This window comes from Oreochromis aureus, linkage group 14 (genome assembly GCF_013358895.1).
Source record: "Oreochromis aureus strain Israel breed Guangdong linkage group 14, ZZ_aureus, whole genome shotgun sequence".
Taxonomy (NCBI): domain Eukaryota; kingdom Metazoa; phylum Chordata; class Actinopteri; order Cichliformes; family Cichlidae; genus Oreochromis; species Oreochromis aureus.
Window position 1 is genome coordinate 39,168,398 of NC_052955.1, and position 26,265 is coordinate 39,194,662.

Consider the following 26,265-nt stretch of genomic DNA (forward strand, 5'->3'; position numbering starts at 1 on the left):
AGTATATTGTGCAGTATATTAGCTGTGGGGAGCTAATATATGCCACCTACACCTTGACACTTTCATTAAATGTATGGTCTATAATAATGAAGTAAAGGGATATGGTAATTAATTTAATAAAATAATGAAAAAAAAAAGATGTAGTTCTCAAGATTATTTTTAATTTTACATTTTCTCATTAATTACAGTAGAAAGTAGAAGTGCTTACTCAACAAAAGTACTTCAGGCCTTGTTAAGTTCAGGATTATTGACTGGGAGCACACACCATCACATGCACACACACTCTTACAGCCTGCCTGCAGTTAATGTATGACCAAACGTCAGGTCTGCTGACTGGCTGCACACTGAGGGTGCTTTGATCCAAGCCCTTGTAAACACTGAATGCCGGCCCCTGCCTGTGTTTGGGACAGGGGTTATCACCACAATAACACACAGACACACACCACACACACACACACAGAACTCAGAAACATACTGGGAGTCATAAAGTCTTGAGTTAGGTAGGTGGAGGTGGACGCCTTATCTGTCTCCAGCGACCAAACATGCGGCTGGCTGTCAGTGACCCGAGGCCAGGTAAACAGACCTGCAAGCTGATAACAGCTGTAAGGGGCTGAAGGCGGAGCAGAAGGTGGATGAGCTCAGAGCCACGAGGCTCTTCTACTAAACTTACCAGTCTGTACCATCAATTGATGTCCAGTCATCTGAATGAATGAAAATTTATTTGTGCTTCAGTAATGAGGCTGCTCTGTGAAAACACAATTTCTTCAGCCTTTATTTACAGTGGTGTGAAAAAGTGTTTGCCCCCTTCCTGATTTTCTATTTTTTCTATTTTTGTCACACTTAAACGTTTCAGATCATCAAACAAATTTAAATATTAGATAAAGATAACACAAGTTGACACAAAATGCGATTTGTAAATGGAGGTGTTTATTATTAGGGGAAAAGAATCCAATTCAAAATGGCCCTGTGTGAAAAAGTGATTGTCACCTACACCTAATAACTGGTTGGGTCAACCTTAGCAACAACAGCTACAATCAAACATTTGTAGTAACTGGCAATGAGTGTTTTACAGCGCTGTGGAGGAATCTTGGTCCACTCATCTTTGCTGAATTGTTATAATTCAGCCACTTTGTAGGGTTTGAGCATGAACTGCCTTTTGAAGGTCATGCCACAGCATCTCAATCGATTCCAACTCCGGACTTTGACTGGGCCACTCCAAAGTCCTCATTTGGTTTTTCTTAAGTCATTCAGAGGTGGACTTGGTGTGTTTTGGATCATCGTCCTGCTGCAGAACCCAAGTGTGCTTCAGATTGAGGTCGTGAACAGATGGGTGGACATTCTCCTTCAGGATGTTTTGGTAGACAGCAAAATTACCACAAAGATTCAGAATCTGAATCAGAATACTTTATTAATCTCTAAAGAAATTATGTCAAGTCTTCCAGATCCTGAGGCAGGAAAACAGCCCCGGCCATCACACTACCACCACCATATTTAACTGTTGGTATGATTTTCCTTTTCTGAAATGCTGTGTTATTTTCATGCCAGATGTAATAGGACACACCTTTCAAAAACTTCAACTTTTTTCAGGTTAGTTCACAGAGTATTTTCCCAAAAGTCTTGGGGAAAAGTCATGAACACTGACCTTAAGTGAAGCAAGTGAGGCCTGCAGTTCTTTGGATGATGTTCTGGGGTCTTCTGAGACCTCTTGAGGTATCGCTGCACTCTTGGGCTAATTTGGCTTGGTTGGCCACTCCTGGGAAGGCTCACCTCACCTCTGTTCCATGTTTTTACCATTTGTGGATAATAACGTTCACTGTGGTTCGCTAGAGTCCCACAGCTTTAGAAATGGCTTTATAACCTTTTTCACACTGAGAGATCTGAATTACTTTGTTTCTCATTTGTTCCTGAATTTCCTTGGATTGTGGCATGATGTCTGGTTCTTGAGGATCTTCTTTTCTTTGTCAGGCGGGTCCTATTTAAGCGATTTCTTGATTGAGAACAGGTGTGGCAGTAATCAGGTCTGGGTGTAGCTATTGAACTCAGCTTTCCAAAGGTGAAACACCACAATTCATTTATGTTATAACCTGCAGGGAGGCACTTTTTTGCACACAGGGCCTTAATAATAAACACCTTCATTTAGAAGCTGCATTTTGTTACTTTGTTACTTGCTGCTTAATGGTTTGGTATCTCCTTCAATAGACTTCTGTGAGTCACGGCAGGTGGCCCCGCCCCTCCCTGAGCCTGGCTCTGTTGGAGGTTTCCTTCTGGTAAAAGGGAGTTTTTCCTTCCCACTTTTACCAAAGTACTTGCTCATAGGGGGTTGTCTGATTGTTTCTATATTATTGTAGGGTGCTTATTAAGAATATTAAGCAACTTGAGGTGATTGTTGTTGTGATTTGGTGCTGTATAAATAACATGGAATTGTAGTAATGCACATGTTTTCAACAGGTCAGAAGTCTGAAAGAACGCCAGTTAAGCAACCAGACTCTCAGACATACTGTTGTAATATGTATATATGTGTATATCATTAGCATTAATTCACAAATGTGTTCAAAAATGTGCATGCTGTACAATGCTGTATTTAGTACTGTGTGCTGACCAGCCGTGTGGCCTTCTCTTCCTTATAATACAGGACAATGTCATGCGTGATCTTCAAAAACAATTTGAAATTCCACTTTCCTTCACAAATTTTTAAATTAGCTCAGGCCTAAAGAAAGCAGCTGCTTTACTGTTTTCTTTCTACTTGCATGAAGTAGTTTGAACCTGCATTTGTGGATTCGGTAATAAACTGTATTCACTAACATGGCCCCTCAGATCACAGCATTTAATACTGATTTCAATTTTCACTCTTTGTGTTCTCCAGATTCTTTGAATGGTTGAACGATATTATGTACCTTAGATGATGAAACCAAATTCTTTGCAGTTTAATACTGAGAAATGTTATTCTTGAAACAGCTGATCTATTTGCCCACACTATTTTTCAAAGAGGGGTGAACCCCTCCCTTCTCTGCCTCCTTTCTGGGGTACTTTTTTTTTAAAATATATCTAGTCATGTTAGTAAGATGTTACTAGTTATTTTAACATTTTTACTTTTTAGTTGTTAGATGTTCCACTATGTCTTGTTAAGCATCACAATTTTTTTTGCCTCTATTGCAAATTAAAAAAAAAGATTTTCAGAGTTTTAGCAGTTGACAAGTTGCCTTTCCATTATTTCATTATGTAAAATGTATTTTTATGTGTTTATTTACATTATAATCACTGTGTAAATGGAGTTTTTGGGGACAGACTCTCACTGTCAGATTTCCTTTGTAACCTACTTTGACAGAGTAACCAGGCTTCTTGTGCAAACATGTGATTTTAGCATTTGCCAACTATATGTCAATATTTAAAAACCTTACTGACTTTAATGTTGAAAACATCTTGTTTTATTATTGTGATACAGATTTTTGTGAAGCAGTGGAAATTATCTAAACTTGTAGTTCTGACACAAAGCAGCAGCTCCAGTCCCAGCCATATTTAGTATATCCACATCGTTTAAAAGTATTTACACACTTATGGATCTCTTTAAATCTATTACGCTTCTGCTCACAGTTAGCAGTGCTTTTCCATCGTTATAGATCAAATTAGGTTGCCATAACAATGTTGACAAACAGAGGCCTGTTATGTAACTTTTGTAATCATAGTAAGTCTGTCAAAGTGGGAAAGATGAGGCGTCCGATGCTAACCAACCACATAAACCCTTGTTAATTGTCTTTATGTTATTTATCTCATCCAAACACCTCCATGTGAAATGTGTTTATCTTGTCACATGGTCCATCTTTGTCACATTCTCCTCATTCTTTCAGAATTGTTCTCAGGTCAGCTGAGGTGCTTAATCTTCACTACCTGGTGTGACTGATTTAAAAAGAAAAACAAAGGCATTAAACTCATCTTCTCATCTTCTGACTGTCACACATGTCATCAAGTACTTTGTAGGAAAACACGAGGGAGAGCTATCCAGTCTTTCAGGAATGTGCTACCTCCACATCAGCCCTTGCGTGTGACTGAAAGCAGATGCATTCCACCTTTTTCAGATAACATTTGACAAATGTTTGATATGTGGACGGTTGTCACACCATGAAAGTACAATTATAGCCACCCTTCAGGTAATCCCCCACCTGATCGAAATGGATTTGGCCATGATATCCAGGACCCATTTACTGTTGGAGCCCTGACAGGTCTATTATGACCAATTACAACACACACAAAGTAGCCCTTTCTCATCTCTGAGTCATCTCTTATAAGCTACAGCAGAGGTCAGCCCTCCTCTTTCAGTCATCTTTGTAAAGTAAAGTAACTGTCTGGTATGCAGAGGATGCCCCATTAACTGTCATTGCTGGGGACAATTACCTCTTCTGACCTGGCAAAAGATTAGAAAGGCCTGGAGGGACAGAGCTTTCTCTTTGACTGGCTGACTGAGGAGTCAGGCATTCCTCTTGTAAACTTTCTCCTGGATCTACACTCTCCAGCCTGCCACAGATACATATATATATATATATATGTATATGTATATATATATATATATATATGTGTGTATTATTATTATTATTTTTAATTTTTTAAAGACATGCCAAGTGATAGATGCAGTTTCAGCACACAATCATTTCATCAGTCTGTCACCTTATCTCTTTGTCTTTTCATTTTCTCGCTCCCGCTCTCCAGTGCTTGTATTGTCTCACGCAGCCTATTTGTCTGGTTTCCTGCATGTCTGACGTGCTCAGGGAGATCCTATCTTCTCTTGAGTGTCTGCTCCCTGAGTGTTGGAGAAGAGCAACTAAATAAGGGTGCCATTGACTTATTTTTTCTTGGTCATTTATTTTATCGCCAAACAATCTCATATCTTATTGTCACCTCTTGCAAAAACTGTTGTCTGTTTCTGTCAGGCTAGTCGACATCTCAGTCATATCTCTTGATCTCTGAGATTAATACTATACCCATTCACACTAGAGTTAGTTGCACTTTGGAGTAGTTTACTTTTGTGTTCATGTTTCTGTGCTGAATAAAATACGCAGGCATGTAAATATGTTTTACACATTCATCAAGTTATTTTTGAGACGATCCATCCGCTTTCTGCCACAGGTCTGGGTCACAGGAACAGCAGAGAAGCCCAGGCCTCTCTCTTTGACCATATTCACAGATAGGATTATTTTGAATTGTGCACAAATGATAATATGCCAGTGTGGAAAAGCTTTTTATCTTTACAAACTGTCTCAGCTAAAATAAGCTTCATTTCAACACTGCACCTTCTCTGACAAGCAAATCTAAAATCAAGGTCCACCGTAAACCCAAGTTTGGGAAAGGAGGCTTTCCACACTGTCCCAGAGCAACCCCATCAGTGATATTAGGACCAAAAATATAGTAAGTGTACAGCACTCCAAGTACTTAGTTTCTCAAGTTACTCAGTGTGTAGTTTGTATGGAGTAGGCATCAAGCTATGGCTTCTAAGAATGAAACTGAGGGGGTGCAGATATAGAGAAAAAAGCAGATACAGAGAAAAGATGCCCAATGAATGATCCCTGTGGAACCCCACAGGACAATGAAGCAGAGGACGATCTGAGATGGTTTAGACCAGGCTTGGTCAAACTCCAGGCCTCGAGGCCCGGTGTCCTTCAGGTTTTAGATCTCACCCTGGGTCAACACACCTGAATGAAATGATTAGTTCATTACCAGGCCTCTGGACAACTTCATGACATGTTGAGGAGGTAATTTAGCCATTTAAATCAGCTGTGATGGATCAAGGACACATCTAAATCCTGCAGGACACCGGCCCTCGAGGCCTGGAGTTGGACACCACTGGTTTCGACTAAAACAAAAACATTCTGTCCTGTTTTTACACGTCGACCAGCCTCTACACTTTTATCAAAATTTCAGAAAAAAAGAAATCATCTTTCTTTTACAACAATTTTTTGTGGTATGTGTCAACATTTCCACTACTATTGCTTATGGCGTGACATTTATCTGCTCTGTTTTCTCTGTCTTGATTTTTTTCACCTGTCTGGATCCAGGTGCAGGACATGTGTTTCAGCCAGGACAGTCGCTGGGTAGCCATCAGCACCCTCCGTGGCACCACACATGTATTTCCTATCAACCCCTACGGCGGTGCACCGTGTGCCCGGACTCACATGTCCCCACGTGTGGTAAACCGGATGTCGCGCTTTCAAAAGAGCGCTGGATTGGAGGAGATTGAACAGGAGCTGAACAGGGCGGCTGCTTTAGGAGGAGGAGCAGGAGCTGGAAGTCTTGCCGGAAGTGGCTGCATCTTAGGTGGAGGAGGCATCGGTGGGCGCTGTAGCCCCATACCTGGCCTGTCCAGTAGCCCCTCAGGGTCTCCATTACATGGTAAGGAGCTGGGAGGGTGAAGAAGTGAGACGCTTACTGATATTGTTTCGCTTTTAGAAGTCCAAGTTGGAGTCTCAGCAGTAGAGTTGTGGTCAGAAGTATACATACACACGACACACGGGGGTTTAATGGTTTCTTTGTTTGTTTTTAAAGGTGAAATGATTGTATATATCTTTAATTGCTTTAAAAAATAAGAATTGGGTGTAGTTTCAATTCATTTTGGATCTCCACAGGATTTGATAATGATCATAACAGCAGAACATATCATTCAGTGTGCATCATTAAAGAAATCATCCAATTTCAAAGCGCTTTAATTACGCAGCTGTTCACGAGTAACAATGAAAACTGTTAGAAAGAGCAGATTTAGGAGTTTTACGTGGTTGCCGGTTGGTAGCATAGCAACAGCAGTGACTCCAGACATGCTCGGAGGGGTTTGAGTACTGTGTGGACAGAGGCCGTGCTTCCAGAGGGGACACACTGAGCACCTGTGAACATTGTGAGTTTTGTATGTAAAACTTTATATTCAGCCATGTGTTTCAAAAATGACTTACTTGGCTTCTATGCCCATTTCTTAAAAATACAGCTTTTTAAAACTGGATTATTCTTTTTGATACACTCTGTATTTTAGTGAGTTGTCACAGTGAGTAATAATTGTGTTAGTCATGATGTAATACATGATTGTTCCAAGACTAGATGACAAGCAGCTTCCTCAGTTCTGTAATCTCTGTAAACTAAACAGTAATTCTCATCTAGTCTGGTTATGTTGACACGTTCACATCCTTAGAACAGACCACGAATTCCACCCAGAACTGTTTACCAGCTGTGATATACTTGGAAGTTTAGCCTTGAAAGTCCATTAGACGCTCTGAGGTTTTTTTCCCAGCCCCCATTTTTGAGAATAATTTAATCGGGCAGCAAACGTCATAGAGAGTTTATATAAATTAACAGGAAATCCAAAAACATGTTTCTGTTAGTTTACTTATTTACTTCTCACACCTTCAAAAATAAGGTACATACTGACCCATGAAGTTTTGATACAGTTATACCTCTAATCATAATGTCAGTTAACAACAAGTCCCCACATACTGAGTGCTTAAATCAGTGTGCAATGTGTTTACATCATAAATGACTTAAATTACCTATTATCAGATTCATTTTTTTATTTTTATTTATTGAACATTTATTTAAACAGAAAATTCCACTGAGTCTCATTTACAAGAGAGACCTGTTTCAGACGAACATATTAAAATGCTTCAGGTTGACTGTTTTTAACGATTAGTTGACAATTACATCAACGACATGATTTACAAACAGCAAGTTTTGTTAGTAATGTATTAGTTGTCACGTTAGTGGTGCTTATTTACACTGTTTTCGACTTCTGCAGAGAATCTTTGTATAATCTAAGATATAACTTAATGCCGTTCCCAGCATTTATACTTGTGGGTGGTGTTTTATGTGTTAATTACCTTGTGGCTGTGGCCTGGTGTTATATCCTGTTCAAGCCATAATAGAAACAAATACAATACTGGGTCTTTTCCCTCCTGGGCCCCCACACTTTGTTGTGGTCATGTTTTTTTTTTCTGTAGGCAAATCTGTATGTTGTTTCTTCAGACATGAAATCTCCAACCAGGAATCTGCTGTTGTCTCCGAGTCCTTGTATTGAGGGTATGATTGTTGTTCCTTATATTTGAGACAATAGTTATTTTTCTCTCGCTGATCCTTTTGAAAACTGCAGCAGAAATGCATAAGTGGAAACAACTGTGCTGAGCAGGCCAATCGCAGTAGCTGCGGCCTCCATTAACGCAACAGTTGGTGACATTCCTAGGACAGTGCACCTTAGGTGACGACACAGGTCTTCAGAAGGGTCTGCAGTTACTGTGTACATACGGCATAGATTTATTGTAAAAATACCAATCCCCTCCTGCCACCCTCTAACATGTTAAGCAGAGAGGGGGCAACCTTTGCATTCACCTAGAGATCTGTTCTGTCCACATGACGACTGTAAGCACGACAGTCGCTCTTTTTCAGCAAGTATCTTTCCGTCTGCAAGTATTTCGTTGTGATTGTGCCGTGATATAAAAACAGTGAGCTAAATGGAGTGTTACTTCAGGTTAGAGATTGCTACAGTGGAGAGTGTGTGTGTGTGTGTGTGTGTGTGTGTGTGTGTGTCTGTGTCTGTGTGCATGTGTGTTTGTGTTTCCAGTGACTGGTTGTCACAGGAGCCACTTTTCCAGGGACTCTGCCACAACCTTGTCTCCCTTGTTTGTCAAACACTATTGCAGGCCACTCACACTAGCTGTGTGTACCTTTCTGGCAAAGATGCACACTGATAAATACAGACTTTGTGTAACCTGCACTGTTTGACCCCAAAGGTGTTACTTGGAGTAAATTATCACAGTTTCTATTAGTCATGGTCTTCCTGGAATATCGCTGAGCTTTGATAAATGTGCTGCTGCCAGCAGCGGGTGGATAACTTGATAAACACTTCAGAGAACCAAATGACTGGGAATCGATTGGTGGGTAATTCTGCATGCTATAGTAGAAGAGGTTTGAAAACTTAATTTATGTTTGTTTCGTGACAGAGTTTTCATCTTACTGCTGTGGAAACGAGCTCCTGAACTTTAAAATACTGTAACAAGTAGTTCATTAACTTCAAAAGTGAAGGTCATGCAAGCAGATGTGTGATCCACTCCACAGAGCAGTGTACTCCTTTGGATATGTACACATTTTTTTTTTTTTATCCCATGTTGTGTTCCAGCAAAAAGTGTTAATGTGCTGAAGTAAAATATTTAGATGGACAGTTTTGATTGAACCTAACCTCTTGCAGTTGAAAGATAAATATTTAAAATCGTGTCTTATCATATCTAACAATTTTCTCACTGTATCCTGTGACCAGACTTTTTTGTTTTTATCTGATGTATTCCCAATACCATATCAGATGAACTCACTTCACTTCACTTTATCTTTTGCTGGATGTTATTAGCTCAGTGGATGTTGTTGCAGTGTTTTTTGTTCAGTTATTTGAACTGTCAATATGAAACATCTGTTTAACCCAGAGGCATTACAAGCCTTATAGTTCTGAGTTTAGTTGATTCGATGCCGTTCTCTCCTGTTCCTGTTTTTCCTGCTGTTGTTCATGAGGTACGGCGACTCGTCTGCTAAGGTTGGTCACTCTGAGTGCAATCACACCCTCCGTGATTTACTGCTTCAGTTAAGTGCGGTACACTGTGGCATCAACGTAAACACTGTTTCATACCATATTAACGGTTGTTGCTGTGGATGCACCGATTCCTATCACTGGACTACTCGGATGCTCACATACTGCAGAAATGTGATACCATAGTCCGGTCTCAGTCTTTTACCTTTGTCTGTTTGTTTGTGCAAATTATACACAGTTTAAAAACACGTATTTGAAAATGTGTTTGAGTTTGTAGGGCACTATAGCAGATTACTGCTGCTCGAGGTCAATCGGCTGGACTGCTAAAAGACAGTATAAATATTTAGAGGGTTTAGTGTCGTTATAATGAAATCCATTAAATTTTTAGGTGTTTCACAATATTGAACACAGGCCTTCTCTGGATATTTTTCTCTTCTTGTGTATAATGGCAATAATTGTCATAAATATTATAGATGGAAATATTGTAGATGATCCATATCTCTGTGCAGCCCAAAAGGCTTCAAATAGTTGATCGAAGATGCTGGACTGGCACATGAGGCTTCAGGGTCAGGTCTTACATACACACTCCTGAGTGACTGTGCCCTTGCTTTCTTTGTCCTTCCTGTCTTCCTTGTGTAGCTCCCCAACCCCCCACCACACACACACACACACACACACACACACACACGTACATGCATGGACACATTCCTCCACGGTGTGAAAAATAGTTCATCAAACATTAAAAGGATGTCTGGAGAGTCACTGCTGTGCTGCGATGAGAGACAGAGAAGCACAGAAACATCAAAGTGGGCTCGGAGGTGAAAGTGACTTAGCAAAGTAATGAGGTGCAATTGAGGAAAAATGAAGAAGAGATAGAGCAGAAGGAATAAAAGTGGGAGGGGGTAGGCGACAGAAGCAGGGAGAAAAAGATAAGTTTGTAGTAGCGGTGCTGAAAGCCGGGGTCTCGGGGAGCGTGGTCGTAAATCACACTTTGGTTTCAAAGGAGAACATTAGGGCCACCTGTCAACAATTAGTCCACACAGGGATACCTAACTCTGTGTGTGTATGTCTAGGTGTGTGTACATTTGAAAAAGATAAAGTATCTACAGCAGAGATAGCTGTGGTAAAATATATAAAAATGAGCCGGTTACAATCTCCCTTTGGAGAGGGTTTGTCTTAACTGTAATGTTTAAAGGGTTTCAGGAAATTCAAGTCGGGTTTGACACGACTTGTATCAATTTAAGAATTGCCAAAAAGTGCCTATTTCAGTAAGCCATTATCAGTTCACCCGTGACCTGTGGAGGAAGGTCACTTAGGTCTCTCTCTTTCTCTGTCTGTCTGTTTTTTTTGTTTTTTTTTTAAGATAAATTGGCTCTGAGGCATCCTGCCGCATGTAAATTTAGAAATCCACCCCCTACAGCCACCAGCGTTGATAAAACTCCATAATTTTCACCGGATGCAAACACATCGAGTCACATTTGCTTTTGTGTTTACCTTCCGGCCTGTTTTTGCAGGCCGGGTGTGAATTTTGGGTAGTGAAGACGGTTTTCTTAGGCTGGCACAAAGCAGCAGGGTGAGGCAAGCTGGGGCCGAGCCACCTAGCCACAACAGCTGCCCTGTGATTGTCGCCAGCGAGGACAGCGTTGATTTTTGGGAAGGAACTGTAGAAAAGTACACATCCTTCTCAAAGCTGCCAGCCTCAGGCCACCGGCACACCTAAAAATAGAGCCTGCAATTGGCTTGCTTCTTGTCACTGTTAAAATCTGAAATGGCTATTTATGTTCTTGTGTACAGTACTTTTTTCTCTCCCCAAAGCCTGTCCTCTGTGCGATCAATCTATTGTCATTTGAGGTGATGACCCATAATGTGAGCGTCCCATGCTGTAAAAGTGCGGTTTGTCTGTGGCGCAGCTCATACAAGGCCAGATTAGTAAGTGCATATTCTGTGCACAGGGCAGAGGTTATTGAGGCTATACCAGGCATATGGCAGCCACTGCAGACGTTTTATTATTCAGATGTCTTTCAGCTCCAACCACAGTACTGTATAATACAGCAGTGTGTGGAGGAAAAAAAGCAGCTTGATCATAATAATCTAAAAACCCTCTTTGATTTTCGGTTTGCTTTGACTTCATATTTTTACTGCGCCATAGTTCTGAGCAGTACCTAGAGATGAGGTTTTTATCTGCTGACTGAGGGTCAGTTTTTCTACTGTCCACATGAAATGCTGTGAAATGTCCCGGCTTTCCCCTTTTCTGCAACATGTTTATGACAGTTATGACTTGGTGTGCATTTTTTCACATGCTTGGGTGCCTTTCATTGTATACATAGCACCAGTAATACACTTCCCAACCATAAAACATCAACACAGGGCTATTAGTCAGTGCAGCAGATTTGTTTCCCTGCAAAGCAGGAGCCCTGGTGGTCCGATCATAGGGCCATCTGGGCCCTGGCGCTGGTTCAGAGAAAGAGGGGGAGGCGAAAAACAAGGTGTGACGGGAAACTGTTAATTCACTTGTTGATAAAGGGACACTTCCTTTCTGCTATTAGAGGCTGACGGGTTGCTTATTTGGGTTTGGACTTTTGTTTTATCTCGCCCTCCTCCTCCTCCAGCGCTCCCCTTCGTCAGTCATCGACCTGTGGTGAAAAACACCAACGCTCTGCTGAAGCCGATGCCAAGGAAACATTACCTCATAACTGCTGGTGTGTGACACGTATGTGCACGGCCTTGCGCTGACCCTGTTTTTAACAGTATAGTTTACCTTAAGTTAAACAGTCGCAGCGTACAGACAGAAAATCTAGAACGTTTCATAAGATACGATAGATGGCTTTAACAGAGGAGGTCGGGATTTTAATTTCAGTAACGTGTAAACTGCACGAACCAGTCGGATGGATTACTTGTCCAGACTTTAGTCGTCATAATGAGCTGTCCGCCTTGGATCGGTGTCCGGCCTGAGGCTGAGCTAGCCAGGATTTGTAAAGGGACCACATGCATGCCATTTTATTTTCATTTCAGATTTTTATTTTATTTTTTTAAATTTACTCTCTGATGTGGTTATACCATCTCCATGGCTGCTGACCTCACCCTGATATCAGCGATATTTAGCTGACACATGTCCAACCTCACAAATAAGTGGACACATACTTTCCAGCCATTTAATGCAGTTCATTCTCACGTGTGGTAAAATGATGGTCAAATATACTGCAGCAGATATGCTAAGCTTGTTCTGTCCCTTGTCCCCTGTAACGATCCAAAAAACGTTTTTAGATTTTTATCCGTCAGTCTGTTTGATGCCTAAAATGAAAGACTTGAACTTGTTACATTTATTCATCATCATTTGTCATCGATTTGTCACAGTGTCTACAACATCAACTCATAACCAGCCATAATTTTTTCACAGGTTTATATCAAAGCTCATGTTCATTTTTTAAATTAAACATAGTGATGTACAAAAGAACATGATGAATCATAGTAAACTTTTATAAATTAAATAACTCATGGAGGGGACAGATTTCCAATCTAAATGTCGAATTTTCTCAGATAGATAATACTTTGTACTTTTCGAATGTATGAAAAAACGTTCTCCAGCAGAAATAATATCTGTTGATATTTAAAACGTTTAAGTAACTTTGTAGAGTGGACATAAAAATAATTTTAGGTTCACCGGGTCAGCAAAAGTGAGTTATTAATAAAATTGTGCCTCTGCATGCGTCTGTGACCTCGCTGTGGTGTAGCTGACAGGACCAACGTCAGTTTATCAGTTGCTTACCTTTCTTTGACCTTGTCCTACATTTTCTGTACACCCAACAACAACACAAGGATACACATGGTAGCACTCTCCCCTGACATGTAGTTCTGACATTTTATCAATGACAGCAACATTACTTCCTGTTCTCTATCCTGAGACATTTGTATTGTGCTTCTGTGTCTCAGCTGAACGTTGGAAATGGATCAGAGTCATTGAAGAATTTGCGAAGTATCAGTCAGACAGTTGAATAAGACAGAATAAACTTTTGAAGAGGTCAGTTACAAAATTATTATAGAAGTAAAGAAGCTGTTAATTATTTCAAGTAGTGGACTGTGTTTTATTACCACAATGATCCTCCGTGTGGCGCTGTGTGGTCAGGATTGCCGACGCTGTGCAGAGGGAGGAGCAGAGCAGGCAGGCCGTGCTCCGCAAAGAGAGACGGACAGAGAGGAAAGGACTCGTAAAGCCTGACTTGTTGCTGCAAGGATTTCGCCTTGATACAAATCTAACAACACAGAAAAAGCAGGGTAATTTCTCTGGACCCTTTTTTTATGAATGGTCACTTCCTCCAGCTAAAACAACTTGCAGCCCTCCTTTGTAGGTTGTGTTTTTTTTAAAAGGCAGTCTAAACACTTATCTGGTGAATGTGGGGCCTCTTCTCGACCTCGCTTCTCCTTCTCAGTTTAAACATATTTAGAACATGAGAAAGAATCAGATACACTTGAAATGAGATATTCTGTATAACAGCAAAGAGGACGACACTTTATTTCTTCTCTGAGCAGCCTTTGTTTTCATAATTCGCCTCTTTTATTGGTGACACAGAAACCAGCTTCACCTCTAAATCCTACTGTATAGATCTTAATAATTGAAATGACAAATTACTTGTCAGCAGGAAATAGGAATTGGCAAATGGCTTCCTACAAGGAGCAGATGTTCTTTTAAAAGCATTTTTTTCCCTCGACCTGCCATGCAGTCAAGAGGATTTGTACATTACTCAGTACATTTGATTTAACAGTCGTGTGCCATCAAAGGTAAGCTAGTGTTTGCGGATCGTGTTTGTTGCCGGCTCCGGCGGCAGGATTCTCCCTGCGGTCGTCGGAGGAGCCAGAGCCCAGCTTGGCTTGAGTCAATAAACGGAGAGCTCAGCGTAAAACCACACAGCAATCGAACAAGCTGTTTACCCTGAAAATTAGCCTTCCCCTCTACTTTTAAGGCTTTTAAACCAACCAAAAATACACAGTGCAAGGAATATGTATCTTGGCCAGCGTTTGGGCTCCGCCAGAGACCTCTGTCCTCTTTATAGGAACCCTAATAACTCAGCCTCCGTAGCCACTAACCCTCTCGTCACTGGCTGCACTCATCATTATTTGATTTGCAAAATTGTAAGGTAGAGATAAAGAAATAAAGCTGGCTTGCCATTACACACAGGCAGCACTTGTGGCTTACAGCTTATTGCCTGCCATGTGAATAGCACACGCTCTGAAAAGCCAAAGCCGTCCATTGTCACAGAAATCGATAGATTTTACATCCTGCTTTTGTTCTGTGCAGCACTTGGATCCTTATGCTTAAAAATCATTTCTATATGAATTCTGAAGCTTAAATCCTTCAAAACATTTCTGTTCGTTCATCTTTTTAATGCAGGGTGGTGCAGGGTTAATGACCTGTGTGTGCGCCCGTGTTTAAAAAAAAAAAGTGTCAAACATGTTGTTGCTGCTAAAAATGTCTCTCAGCTAAAATAGATTCATTTCTTTTTCTTCATAATTCAAACCAAGCTGATTTGAGTTTAAAGGTGCACAAGCAGGGTCGCGTCTTTGTACTCCTTAAATATAAGACGCGTGTATTAACCTGCTTTGCCCTTAGATTCGTTGTTTGCTCGTGGACTAAGTGTTTTTGACGTGCTGTTTATTTAGACTGGGAAGTCAAAATTCTGCCGGCTGAACCCAGATCAGAGCGGCCCGCCGGTTGTTACCAGCTCCTCAAAAAAGAGCTTTTGCCTCAGCTGAGCAGAACCGCAAAAAAGCCAATCAGCACGAGATCGGGAGAAAAACGTATGTCTGTGCCGACTTTCCACGTTTCTGTTTGCGTGTGTTTAACTGCCGTAGGTGGTGGATGCTGGTCCATTAGTGCAGACGAAAAAAGACAGGCACCGCTTTGACAAAATAATTAAAATACCAACCTCCTTCAAGAAGAGAGGAGACTGAACTCTGCAGGAATGAAAACACGATGATGGCGAGGATATGTTAATCGTTTTAGCTGGACTTCACGAGTTTCTTCCATTGGCTCGTGAATGCAGCGTGAGGCGGCTGTCACAGTAATGCAGACGTCTCATTATCTCCTCTCTGTCTGTCTTATTGTTTCCTCTCCTTTGGACCGCGGGGTTATAAAAGGAGAGGCATTTAGAGGCAGACAGAGTGACGGACGCAGCCAGTCTCCTCTCTGACCAGGAAGGTCAGCTTTTCCTCATTTAGCTCCAGGCATACGCTGATCTGTTTTTAATCATGTACGCTAAAACAGTTGTATTTATTTATTTATGTATTTATTTCTTTATTTTTGGAGCAACTGTTGGAAGCTTTTATTATCTTAATACCTGGCCGCACACACAGGTGAATATTTCTGCTATTATTAAAATAACACAAAAAGTTTTACTCAGAAAAATAAACAGTGGGACTCAAAAAGCACAATTTTAGGTTCATACTCTCCGTACTGCTTTGATTGTTGTTGCTAAATTAGTTAATGTGTTGCAGATTTTTTTTATCTAATTCTACTGAGATTTTTTAGCATTCAGTCAAATTCTTTCTCGTCTAATGGAGATGTTTGCTTTTCACGTGCAGCATGACACCTTACAAACCTCGTTCTGGTTTCTCTAACGTCTAACGATTGCCATAACCCATCCCATCTTTACTGGCTCCTTCACCCGAATCAGATGATAGATACACACTCAAATACACACGCATATGGTTGAAGTGTGGGGTGTCATCCGATCCACTGGAGCCGTGTAACCCCCCCACCCAGCTCCTCTTGCTGGCGACTCAGTCTCGTCTGATGAAGCCTTGTAAATACTGACATGCTGTAAACTTGCGGATCTGATTTCAGGGTGCTGTGTGTGTGTTTTTGTATTTGTGTGCATTCCTTTCACCTGATAGTTGTTAGTTAGAAATGCACATATGTGTTCTTAGATGTGGACACGTTCCGCTTCTGTGTTTCTGTGTTTTTTGTTGGTTTTTTCCCCCTCCTGCCTGCTGCTTTTTTCCCTCTTCATTACAGAACCGACTGCTCTAAGCTCTGAACAAACTGCTCCTTGGCTGTATGGAGCATGTCTGACACTAAAAGCCTCGCTTTTTCTTTCTTTTGTCCCTTTTTTTTTTTTTTTTTTTTTACCTCTGATGTTTTTTCAATGGAATTTAAGAAAGAAAAGAATCGTGTTTGGGCATTTTTTTTTTCTATTTTTACTCTTGTCGAGTGTCTGTTTTTCTAAGCTTCCTGACATGAGAAACTTCAATAAAAATACAAAATGTTCAAAAATTTTTCCCAAATAGGGCCGTTAATAAAAGCCCCCCGTTAGCTTGCGGTTTGGGAGCTGGAGACCGGGCAGGAAGCCATTTTCACACAGGCCGGCCTGACCTCGACTCTTAACTCTGACTGAAAATAGCAGACGAGCGAGATCACTGTACAAAGAGAAAAGAGAGAGAGGTGGAAAGGGAAAACCAAGGCGATAGATACCTCAGCAACATTACCTGAGAGAGAACGAAAGAAGGAAGGAGGAGGAGAAACAAAGCGTTCTGATGGCTTTTCCACCAGTCTTCCGATTCCTTTGCAAAACAGTAAATCTCGTGAAGTTTATTTTCTTTGCAGCATCTGTGTTTTATAAGGGCTCTTTTAATTTGTTTTTACTCTGTCCAGTGGGGGATCCCCTCTCCTTTCTTTTTTACTCCCCTTTGTGTTTGACCCTTTTTATTCTTCCCCACAGTCCTTTTCTCTCACTTTCTTGTCTTCCCTTCTGGTTTTCCTCTCTCCCTCTCTCCTTCTCCTCCTGTGGAAGTGAGTGTTTTAATAATGGTTCCTTAGGGAATTGGAGATGGGAGAGCTGCATTTTCTTCTTCCCTGCTTTAATCTCTCACTCCATTTCTGGGAAACTTGCATTGTCAGGTGGTAGAATTTGGGGACAGATTGGTACAGGTCAGCTGCTGTTGGTCAATTATTGCTGAGCTACTTTGAGGTTTGGGGAATTCTTGAAATACTAGACCAAAGTCAGTATCCATATTTTAATGGTAAAGCAGTACTTTTTTAAAATTATTTGTGTGTTTTAAATAATGACATTTTTTTCACCATTAAATTTGTATTTAGAAAAAAAAATATAAAGTGTCAGTAACTAGAAACCTATAAATATAAAATACCTTTGAATGAAATTGAAATTAAAAAGCAACAAAAAGAGGATCTTTGATTTATCACTGATGATAATAAAATAAAATGTTCTAATTGCTACTAATAAAATTAATCCAATTTAAATATTAAAAAACCTTTTACTATGTTTTCAGGTTTACAGAGAAACCTTCCAGTGTGAGGCTCGTCCGCAGATTTAGGGCATAAACAGAAAACAGCCTCGCTGCTTTTTGCTCTGGCACACCTGCTGATCTGATAAAGAACATTTTCTCAGTATTTCTAGCATCACTCCTTCTCTAAAGTAACCACTTTGTGTAAATATCAGAATCAGTACAAGCTTCTCCATCAGTGAAGAATAAAACAAATTCTGCTGTTTAGTGACTCGATGATTCCTTGTCTCCTTTCTTCGATCAGACCTGTAAATCCTCAGTACTTTTCCATCATTGTTGTCATTTACTCACATATACTCGTCAGGATTGAGTTCACCTTATAAATAGATGCTTTTAGCTTTACAGTTGGAAAAAAGAATGGTCTGTATACATATAGTTATATAGTATAGCTGAAAATGAATAAAAAATAACCAAAGTGTCTGTTTTCCACCTGTCACATCAAGGTAACTCATACTGATGCAAAAAGAATGGGGGGGAAAAACACATTTCCATAAAGTACGCCTGCTTATTGATTTGCCTAAATGAATGAATGACCTGAAACGGCCACAGCATTAAAGAGACAGCTACGACCACGGCAGGGCAGTGGTAAGGTACTCATCATCAGGCATGAGCAAAAGTAAAACTTTTAGTGCGAATTTTTTATTTGGATCTTAAAAAATAAAATTTGTTTCATGTGTAACACTAATGTACTTCCAAAATTTTAAACTAAGGCAAATAAAATGATCAATACGTTCTCTGCACTTTAAATTAATAAGGACAGATTTACATTCAGCTGGCTGAGGAGCTTCAGAAACCTCCCGCACCCTTTAGATGCTTGACTGAAAAGCAATGAGCCAGCATTTACACCCACTTCATGGAGGAAATTTTGAATTGTTGTGATTATATATGAATAATGTCGTCTTTTGATATGTTTGTGGCTATATGAAGCGTTCGAGGCTATTTTGATGTTTACGCCATTGACATGTTTCTGGCACCAAAGCAAGGTTTGACACCCAGAACTAATTTACGTAGGCTGTGAAATCCACTTCCTGTGTGACCAAAGTTCCTCCACACAGTTTAACGTGCCAAAGTTTGTCCAGTTCGTAACAGTAAAGCTGGAAAATGATTTAAACAGAGTCTTCAGCCAAATACACCCCGGTTAGTTGAGACAGTGCTATTGACAGAAAAAAAGCTATTCACAATTTCAAGTGTATGGCCGTTAAGTCAAACTAGATCATCGGGTTATTGGTTGTTCGACCTTCAAAGAGTTCAAAGTATCAGAGCAATAAGTGATTATTCATGTCAAAAACTGGACGGTATGTGGGTGTCGTTCTGTCTGCAGACAACCACAAAATTAATTCCACTGTGAGAGAATTGTGCTCAACACTTTGAGTGCTGGCAGTTTTACACTCTGTGGGATCAAGCTCAAATCCAGTTTGAGCGTGTATAGTCTTGTTGGTGTGTTTGTTTATGAAATCCTGTGATGAAACCTGCCTCACCCAGCCGTTAATCCCCAATGAGAGTTTTACTGGCTGATAGTGATCCATCATCCAAATGCTGTTGCAGAGATTTTTTTTCCACCCTGACGAGACACATTCTCTAGAACCATTCTCTTGTTTAGCTCGTGCAAAGTTTTTGTTACACGCTGAAACGACTGCTATTTGCATTAAGACAGAGGCTTTTTATCTTTTTGACCATGAAATGGGAAGTAAGCAAAGGAGGAATATCAGCTTCTGTCCAAAAATATCTTCAAAAGCAAAAAACATAAAAGTATTCCCCTACTGGGACACCGTCTCCGTCTCTTTCTCTGCCCCTCTGTCTCACAGCTGCAATATCATCCTCAAGTCCAAGGTCTCTCCTAGTTCCCCGAGCATCACTCAACATGTCACCTGCCTAACCTGCTGCCTCCTAACACTCCCCATCTCAGTTCCCCTCCAATGCAGTTTGCTTTTTTTTTCCACCGACTGAAATATCCTCTCTGGCAGAACAATTCAAATAAGACACAGTGTTTGCTTGGGCGCACAGTCTTCAGAGCTTGTCCTTTCGCACATCGGCTCCAAGTTGCAAGCCACCTGCTTGTATTGGATGCAAATAGGGTATTAAAAGAGGGGAGAGAAACATGAGATAGCGTGACACGGGGAGGCTGAGGAGAGAGAAAGAGCGCGAAGGATAGAGAGAGAGGCTTAATGTGAGAAGAGAATGCAAATGCTGTTGAGACAAGGCAGGATGGATGCAGGAGTGCTGGATGGATGGTTGGATTAGGGGAGAAAGAAAGGCGAGGGTCAGGTGTTGGTATGACTTTTCGGCAGGGTCAAGGTTTTTCTCTGGACGACGGCAACGGAGCTGGATTTGCATTGATGGATCTTCTTTCCATGGGGATGTCATGTATCAGTGCTTGGGTACATCACGCCCCAGTCATTAATCAAATCATGGCCTCCGTCTAAAGCTATCTGTCTGCCAGACGCTTCTCATCTGTCTACCTTGTCTTTCTCTTTGTAGTAGACTCGCTCTGCATTTCGCTTGTTTTCTTTCTGCACTTGTAAATGATTTCAGATCATTTTAGATGCCCACTGTAAGGACACGCAGCAAGTTTTTAAAGTTAAAATGCAGCAAGATTGTGATAAAAACAGAGCAGGTAACATTAGCAGGTACTAAATGTAATGGTTTGCTGCAGCGATAGTATCAGCAAGAGAATGGTGCTGTTGTCTTACTCACCTGTGATTGTTAATATAGGAAACTGTAAGTAAAGTCTAAAATCTTACAATCGTGTATAAATAGTTACAATGACTGTGCTCACACAACAATTTGTTTTATAAATAATTGATATAAATAGACACGTACACAGGCCTGATTTCCACTCCCACTGTTTACCATAGCTGGATGTAGACACACCCTTAATCAGTTGTTTGCATACATCTGCTCCACCACTCTGACTATGAAAATAACAGCAAAGAAGAGAAGTTTCACATGATTGCATTGCCAAAGATCTTTTAACAGTGCCAAAGCATACAGCCTTCCCCACCTGCTGCTGTTGCAGTGTTCGTAACAATAATCTGTGTACATGCAGCAGTAACACTCGCATCAGTTTATGTAGCTTGAAATGAAAAAGTCCTTAAATGCTAACGTAATTTGTAGTATAGGATTTGAGGATCCTATACTACCTATATGATTTTTGTGTATGCAAAATTAAACTAATGGCATCAGATCATTATTAGTGATCAGTGATTACATTTTTGTCAGATTAAATATTAATTTTAACCACACAGTGCTCTGCAGAGGCCCATGCCCACACTCAGTGTCTGGAGGAACCTGATCCAAATAAGCAACTCAAATTATTCTTTCTTCTGCTCTGGTAGTTTATGCATGCCCCAGCTCCTGTCATGCTAAATAAACTAAAAAGGACTGACGTCATATTGCATCCACACTTCCTGTAGTTCACAGAGTTGGTCATGAAGTCTGATATTACATAATAGAACCTAAACCTTCCCTTGATAAATGTCCCTCATACCATTCCCATTTAGTGAGAATGTCTACACCACACACACACACACACACACACACACACACACACACACACACACACACACACACACACACACACACACACACACAGCCTTCCTGTCTGCCTCCCACCAGTTCACATATCATCTTCTGTCGGTCCGTGATCTCTAACACGGCCCATACCAACTCGTCTTCTGTGTCTGGGGGCTTATGACAGCTAAGGACCCCTCAGCCCTCAGTGACAGTGCCGTGTTGACAGCCGGGTCAACAGCGATCATTACCCCACCGTCTCAGTTTAGCCACACCTGTTCTACAACCCAGTGTGTGCGCCTTATTTTTAAGGGTCCTGGCTGACGACGAATAATCCATCGGGGGGCATGCGTGCACGGAGGATACTAAATTCAATGACGCCCCCACGCACAAGCCTCCCGCTCAACTCCCCTCTTAGCTGAAGCACCATTATGGCTTTTCAGGCTGCTTCCTGTACAGATTCTTTTTTTTCTTTCCTCCCTCATCTGCCCTACTTCCCTCAACACAAAAGGTGCTTGCCCAGGTTCAGGGGGTGTGTAGCACTTTTAAAATGTGAATGGCTTTCAGGAGTTGCCTGGGTAGGCAGTTTGACCAAGAGAGGAGCAGAGGGAAATGAAGGACAGGTTTGCGTAATGGTCTGCTCTCCCCATGCGAAGGTCACGCGGCATTGTTGGCCAGCGGAGGTCTAAAAGACAGGCCTTTGGAGGACCACAAAGCAGAGCTTTGGCAGCACTAATGAAACTCAGAGCTACACGTTAATGATCTAAAAGACTGGACCAAAACACTCAGCGGTCCCCTTTCCGCTTGCATTCAGCCTCCTCTTGATCGCTCCTTCCAAATAATGACAAGGCACTCTCCTTCTCTACCTTTATTGTAACCTTTGATGTCTGCCTTGTTTTCTTTGTGTCTGCCTCCCCCCTCCCTCCTTTTCATTCCTTTATGTTACGTGACTGTCACTCATCTATTAAGGCAACAAATGGAACAAGGAAAACATTCAGAGAGTGTATTGTGGTGCACCCACAGGTTTGCTCTTTATTTCTTTTGAAAGCACTTGAACTTGGAATTTTCCTTGGGCCGCCTATTGAATCGGGAGGGTGCTTTTTTTACATTTTTATTCCAGCATTGTCATAGGATTACAAAACACAGTTGTATTGTAATGCACATTTCCAAACCCCTATAGTTTGGTGTTTCATTTGTAACTGTTTATTTGTAATTGTGTCTTTTCTCATTGTATTAATGGGTGCCCTTACTCGCAGCACTAAAAAGAATGGTGGTGTTACTGGCATGGAGATAATTTCGATTTCTTTTGTTTGATTTTATCAATGTTTTAAGGTAAACTTTGATTGCAATCATTACCGTATTAAATATAACAGGGTAGGCTTAAATCTAAAAGAGAGTTTGTCAAAGTTGAGCAAATAAAGCCAAAAGGAAAGAAAGAAAAGATTCTTGTTTTGCATGTGGTGATTAAATGAAACAACGTAACAATTGAGTTTAAATGTTTAGAAACTCTTCTCACAATCACTAAAGCATCTTACTCGAGTGGGATCATTGTTCTTCACCTTAGAAGATGTTGTTAATATAATTGTTAACAGGAGAAGAAAAATAAATATGTTAGTAACCCAATAAAATCCAGCTTTTTGACTTATATATAAAACTGTTCTGCTAATAAGATGAGACTAATTGCATGTTAAGTGAAACAGTCAGTGAACTAGCTGCTGCTCTCCCTGAAGTAGCTGGTTAAGGTCATTAGACCTTGAAGAAGCCCTTTGACATGGCCTGATTATGTTTGGCTGCAGCTACACGGTGTGTGTGAGATGAGATGTGTTTCTCTGGATCGTCTGTCTGCGTGGGTGTGTTTGTGTGTTTGCGTGTGCATGTGCGTTAGGCCTGTTGATTGGCCTTGATTAACAGACTGCCAGGCACTAGAAGCAGAGCCTTTGTAATGTACCATCTTGAGCTAGTTATTTCCAATCATTCCACAGGAGGCCTTGAACTCTGAGTTGTGTGTTTCTGTGTGTGTTAGGGGCTGGGAGAGGAAGATGGTGGGTCCAAAAAAAAAATCACAGTGTTCAGTCTAAAGAGAGAAGGGTGGTGTCTTCTCTTGGCCTAGTGTGCAATTTGATGTGAACGTCAGATGACATTTTCAATTCAATTCCAAGTGAGCAATATTGAGAATTAGCATCTGTAAAGAGTGCTGAACTGAAAAACCAACCGCTGAGCATAGAAAAGATGAATAATGCATGTAAAGTTGTTGATTCCAAGTGTTCTGCTACCATTACCTGCAGTGACTCACATTCCACTTCAAATCCATGAATAGGAGATTTGGTTGGCCTTGCCGTTAAGGGAACACGCACGTCTGTTCGCTGCAAACACGTTTAATAATCCCACATTTTCCTGTGTGTTTTCCAGCCAAACTGAGCAGCCAGGATTCGTACAACAATTTCACCAATAACAACATGGGGAACCCGCGGCTCATCCCATTGCCCAGCCTCACTGTGGTGCTGCCTTTGGCTCAGATCAAACAGCCCATGACCCTGGGCACCATCACCAAGCGCACAGGGTTGGTATCTCTCTTTCTCTCTCACACACACACAAATAAACCTCCTCCACAGGAACTGTAATTTATGAAGCACATGTGTTCAGCTACAAAATAAAATGATCTCATTACCTCATTACACAGAATACATAACTTTGTGCACTAGTGCTTTGGCCAGTCACTTTATCCTCTTTATTGCCATAAAAAGCAGTCCAATAAATTTCTTATTAAAAACTGTAATTTTTTAGCACGTATGGATACGTACATAATGGCCATTATCTTTCCCCTTCAGATGAAATGGTTTATTCACAGCATGTATGTAATAATTAGAAAACTAGTCCAGCTCCAGTGTTCGTCAGAGCGCACAAGCGAAGCCTTTGAAACACACTCGGTCCAGAGTATAAGAGGATTATTGGCGGCTTCGCAACCTGTGCTAAATTTACAGTTTGGCCATAGAGGAGGAAAATTTAAATCATACTGTTGTTACATTTTCACGTTCAGTCTGTGAGTTTCTGTCTCTTCCCATTAATCACTTTGTAAAAACAACATGTTGTGTCAGCAGTGGCTCTGCAGAGGCCAGCGCCTTTCCTCTCTCATCTCGAGCCGATGCTCATGGACTTCTTTTGTCTCAGGCTGCCGTGTTTTTTGCATAGGGTAATGAAGCACAACACACACATGCGATCTCAGTCTGTGGGCTCTTTTGGTAGGCACAAATACGTTCTCTGATAAAAGAAAATAAGTTAAATCCTACCAATGATTTCAAATAACACTCATGTTAGAGTGTAGCCTTGCTAGCTTTGTACTTTTGAACGCGTTTAAATTGTGAAAGCACATCTGCTCTCATGCACCTCTGACTTTTATTTCCATCTGGATCTTTGCCATACATTGAAATTATGTAGTTTTAAGACCATCAACAACTAAAGGCCTTTGCTAAGTGCATTTACATACAGTACAGGTGGCTCCACAAATATGGGAAGATTTTAATATTTTCATTTAAATGTAATTTTCATGCCCTGTTTGAATGGGAAATGCTATAATGATTCAAACAGACGCCAAGGGATTTATTTCCCCGTGATATTTGATAAGTGAGCTTTGAGGATGAAAATTGGGACCCGACCCTGCGGTCAACATAAACAACATCAGGCTTTTTTTTCCAAATCATTAAGAAGACCTGCAAAGTTCATTTGTTTTGTAAAGATGATTATTGCACATGCACTGCGGTGGTGTCCCATGCCAGAATGATTATGAAGATGTCCTTGTCCTGGTGGTTTGCATTCTGGTTTTACAGTTGTGATATTTAATGTTGGGCGTCTGTTGCGTCCTTAATCTTTTTGACCATTAAAGTGTTTATTAGTTTATGCAGTATAAAACTGCAAACTTTAGCGCCAAACACTGTGATTAAATTACTGAGAATTGCAACATATCAAAATCTGTTCAGGTGAATACATCTTTCTTTTTTTAAAGATGTAAATTGTGGGCGCCGCTTTAGCTCCGTGGGTGAGCACAGACGCCCAGCAGGCCCAGGGTCGAGTCTGTCCTTTGCTGCACGCCTCTCCCTCCCCACTTTCCTGTCTGGCTCACTGTCCCTATCCAATAAAGGCTAAAAGTCCCCCAAAAAATCTGTATATTGCAAGGTTTATTAATACTAAGGTTTATTAATACTGAAATCTTCAAAGTTGGGTAAAACATTCAGGAGACAAGTGGTGACAAAACGTTCATTCCTCTGATTATGACCATTTATAGTTCGGTCATAGTTTCTTGTGTTCCTGTGAAATATCTAATGATTTCAGTATCACACCTTACTGCCAGGATTTCCCTAATCTCATAAGGACTGTAACAATATCAGAATTTCACTTTTAAAAAATCCTAATGAGGATGTTATGATTAATAAAGTAATAAAAGTAATAAAAAAATGCTGTAATACTGTCACTCAGAGCCATTACTGAATTTGTTCTTTTTTTAAAATTAATTTAGCTCAAAATAGTCGTATGTGGTGGCAAGCAGAGACAGGCAGTAACGCATTACAAGTAATCCGATTACTTTTTTCAAGTCACGCGTAAAGTAAGGGCTTACTATTGCAAAAAAGTAATTAGATTCCTGTTACTTTCCCGTAAGCACACTGCGTTACTAAACCGTGAATTTCTTTGTGAGAGTGTTTCATGACAGTGACGTACGAGCGTGCGACAGACGTGTGCAGAACAACAATGGATAATATGGAGTGATGGAGACAGTACGACCATGCAGCGTTTAAAGCGTGGAAATACTCGCATTACTTTGAGTTTGATTCTGTAAAAAGTGACACAAACATTAGCGTCCGCTGTTCACTCTGCATGGGAAGAAAACGTCTTTCTACAGCGAAAAATTAAACTTCAAATCTGAGTGAGCAGCG

The 26,265-nt window shown here is 40.8% G+C and overlaps 1 protein-coding gene across 9 annotated transcripts in view; it reads left to right on the plus strand.

Annotated features, from left to right (window-relative positions):
- Nucleotides 1-26,265, plus strand: part of bcas3 (BCAS3 microtubule associated cell migration factor) — a 316,950-nt gene that overhangs the window by 60,824 nt on the left and 229,861 nt on the right. For all 9 annotated transcript variants that reach the window (XM_031728566.2, XM_039622793.1, XM_039622792.1 and 6 more), the window contains exons 15-16: nucleotides 6,045-6,378; nucleotides 23,750-23,900. In XM_031728566.2, coding sequence (XP_031584426.1) covers nucleotides 6,045-6,378; nucleotides 23,750-23,900 — 485 coding nt within the window. The remainder of the gene's footprint in view (nucleotides 1-6,044; nucleotides 6,379-23,749; nucleotides 23,901-26,265) is intronic.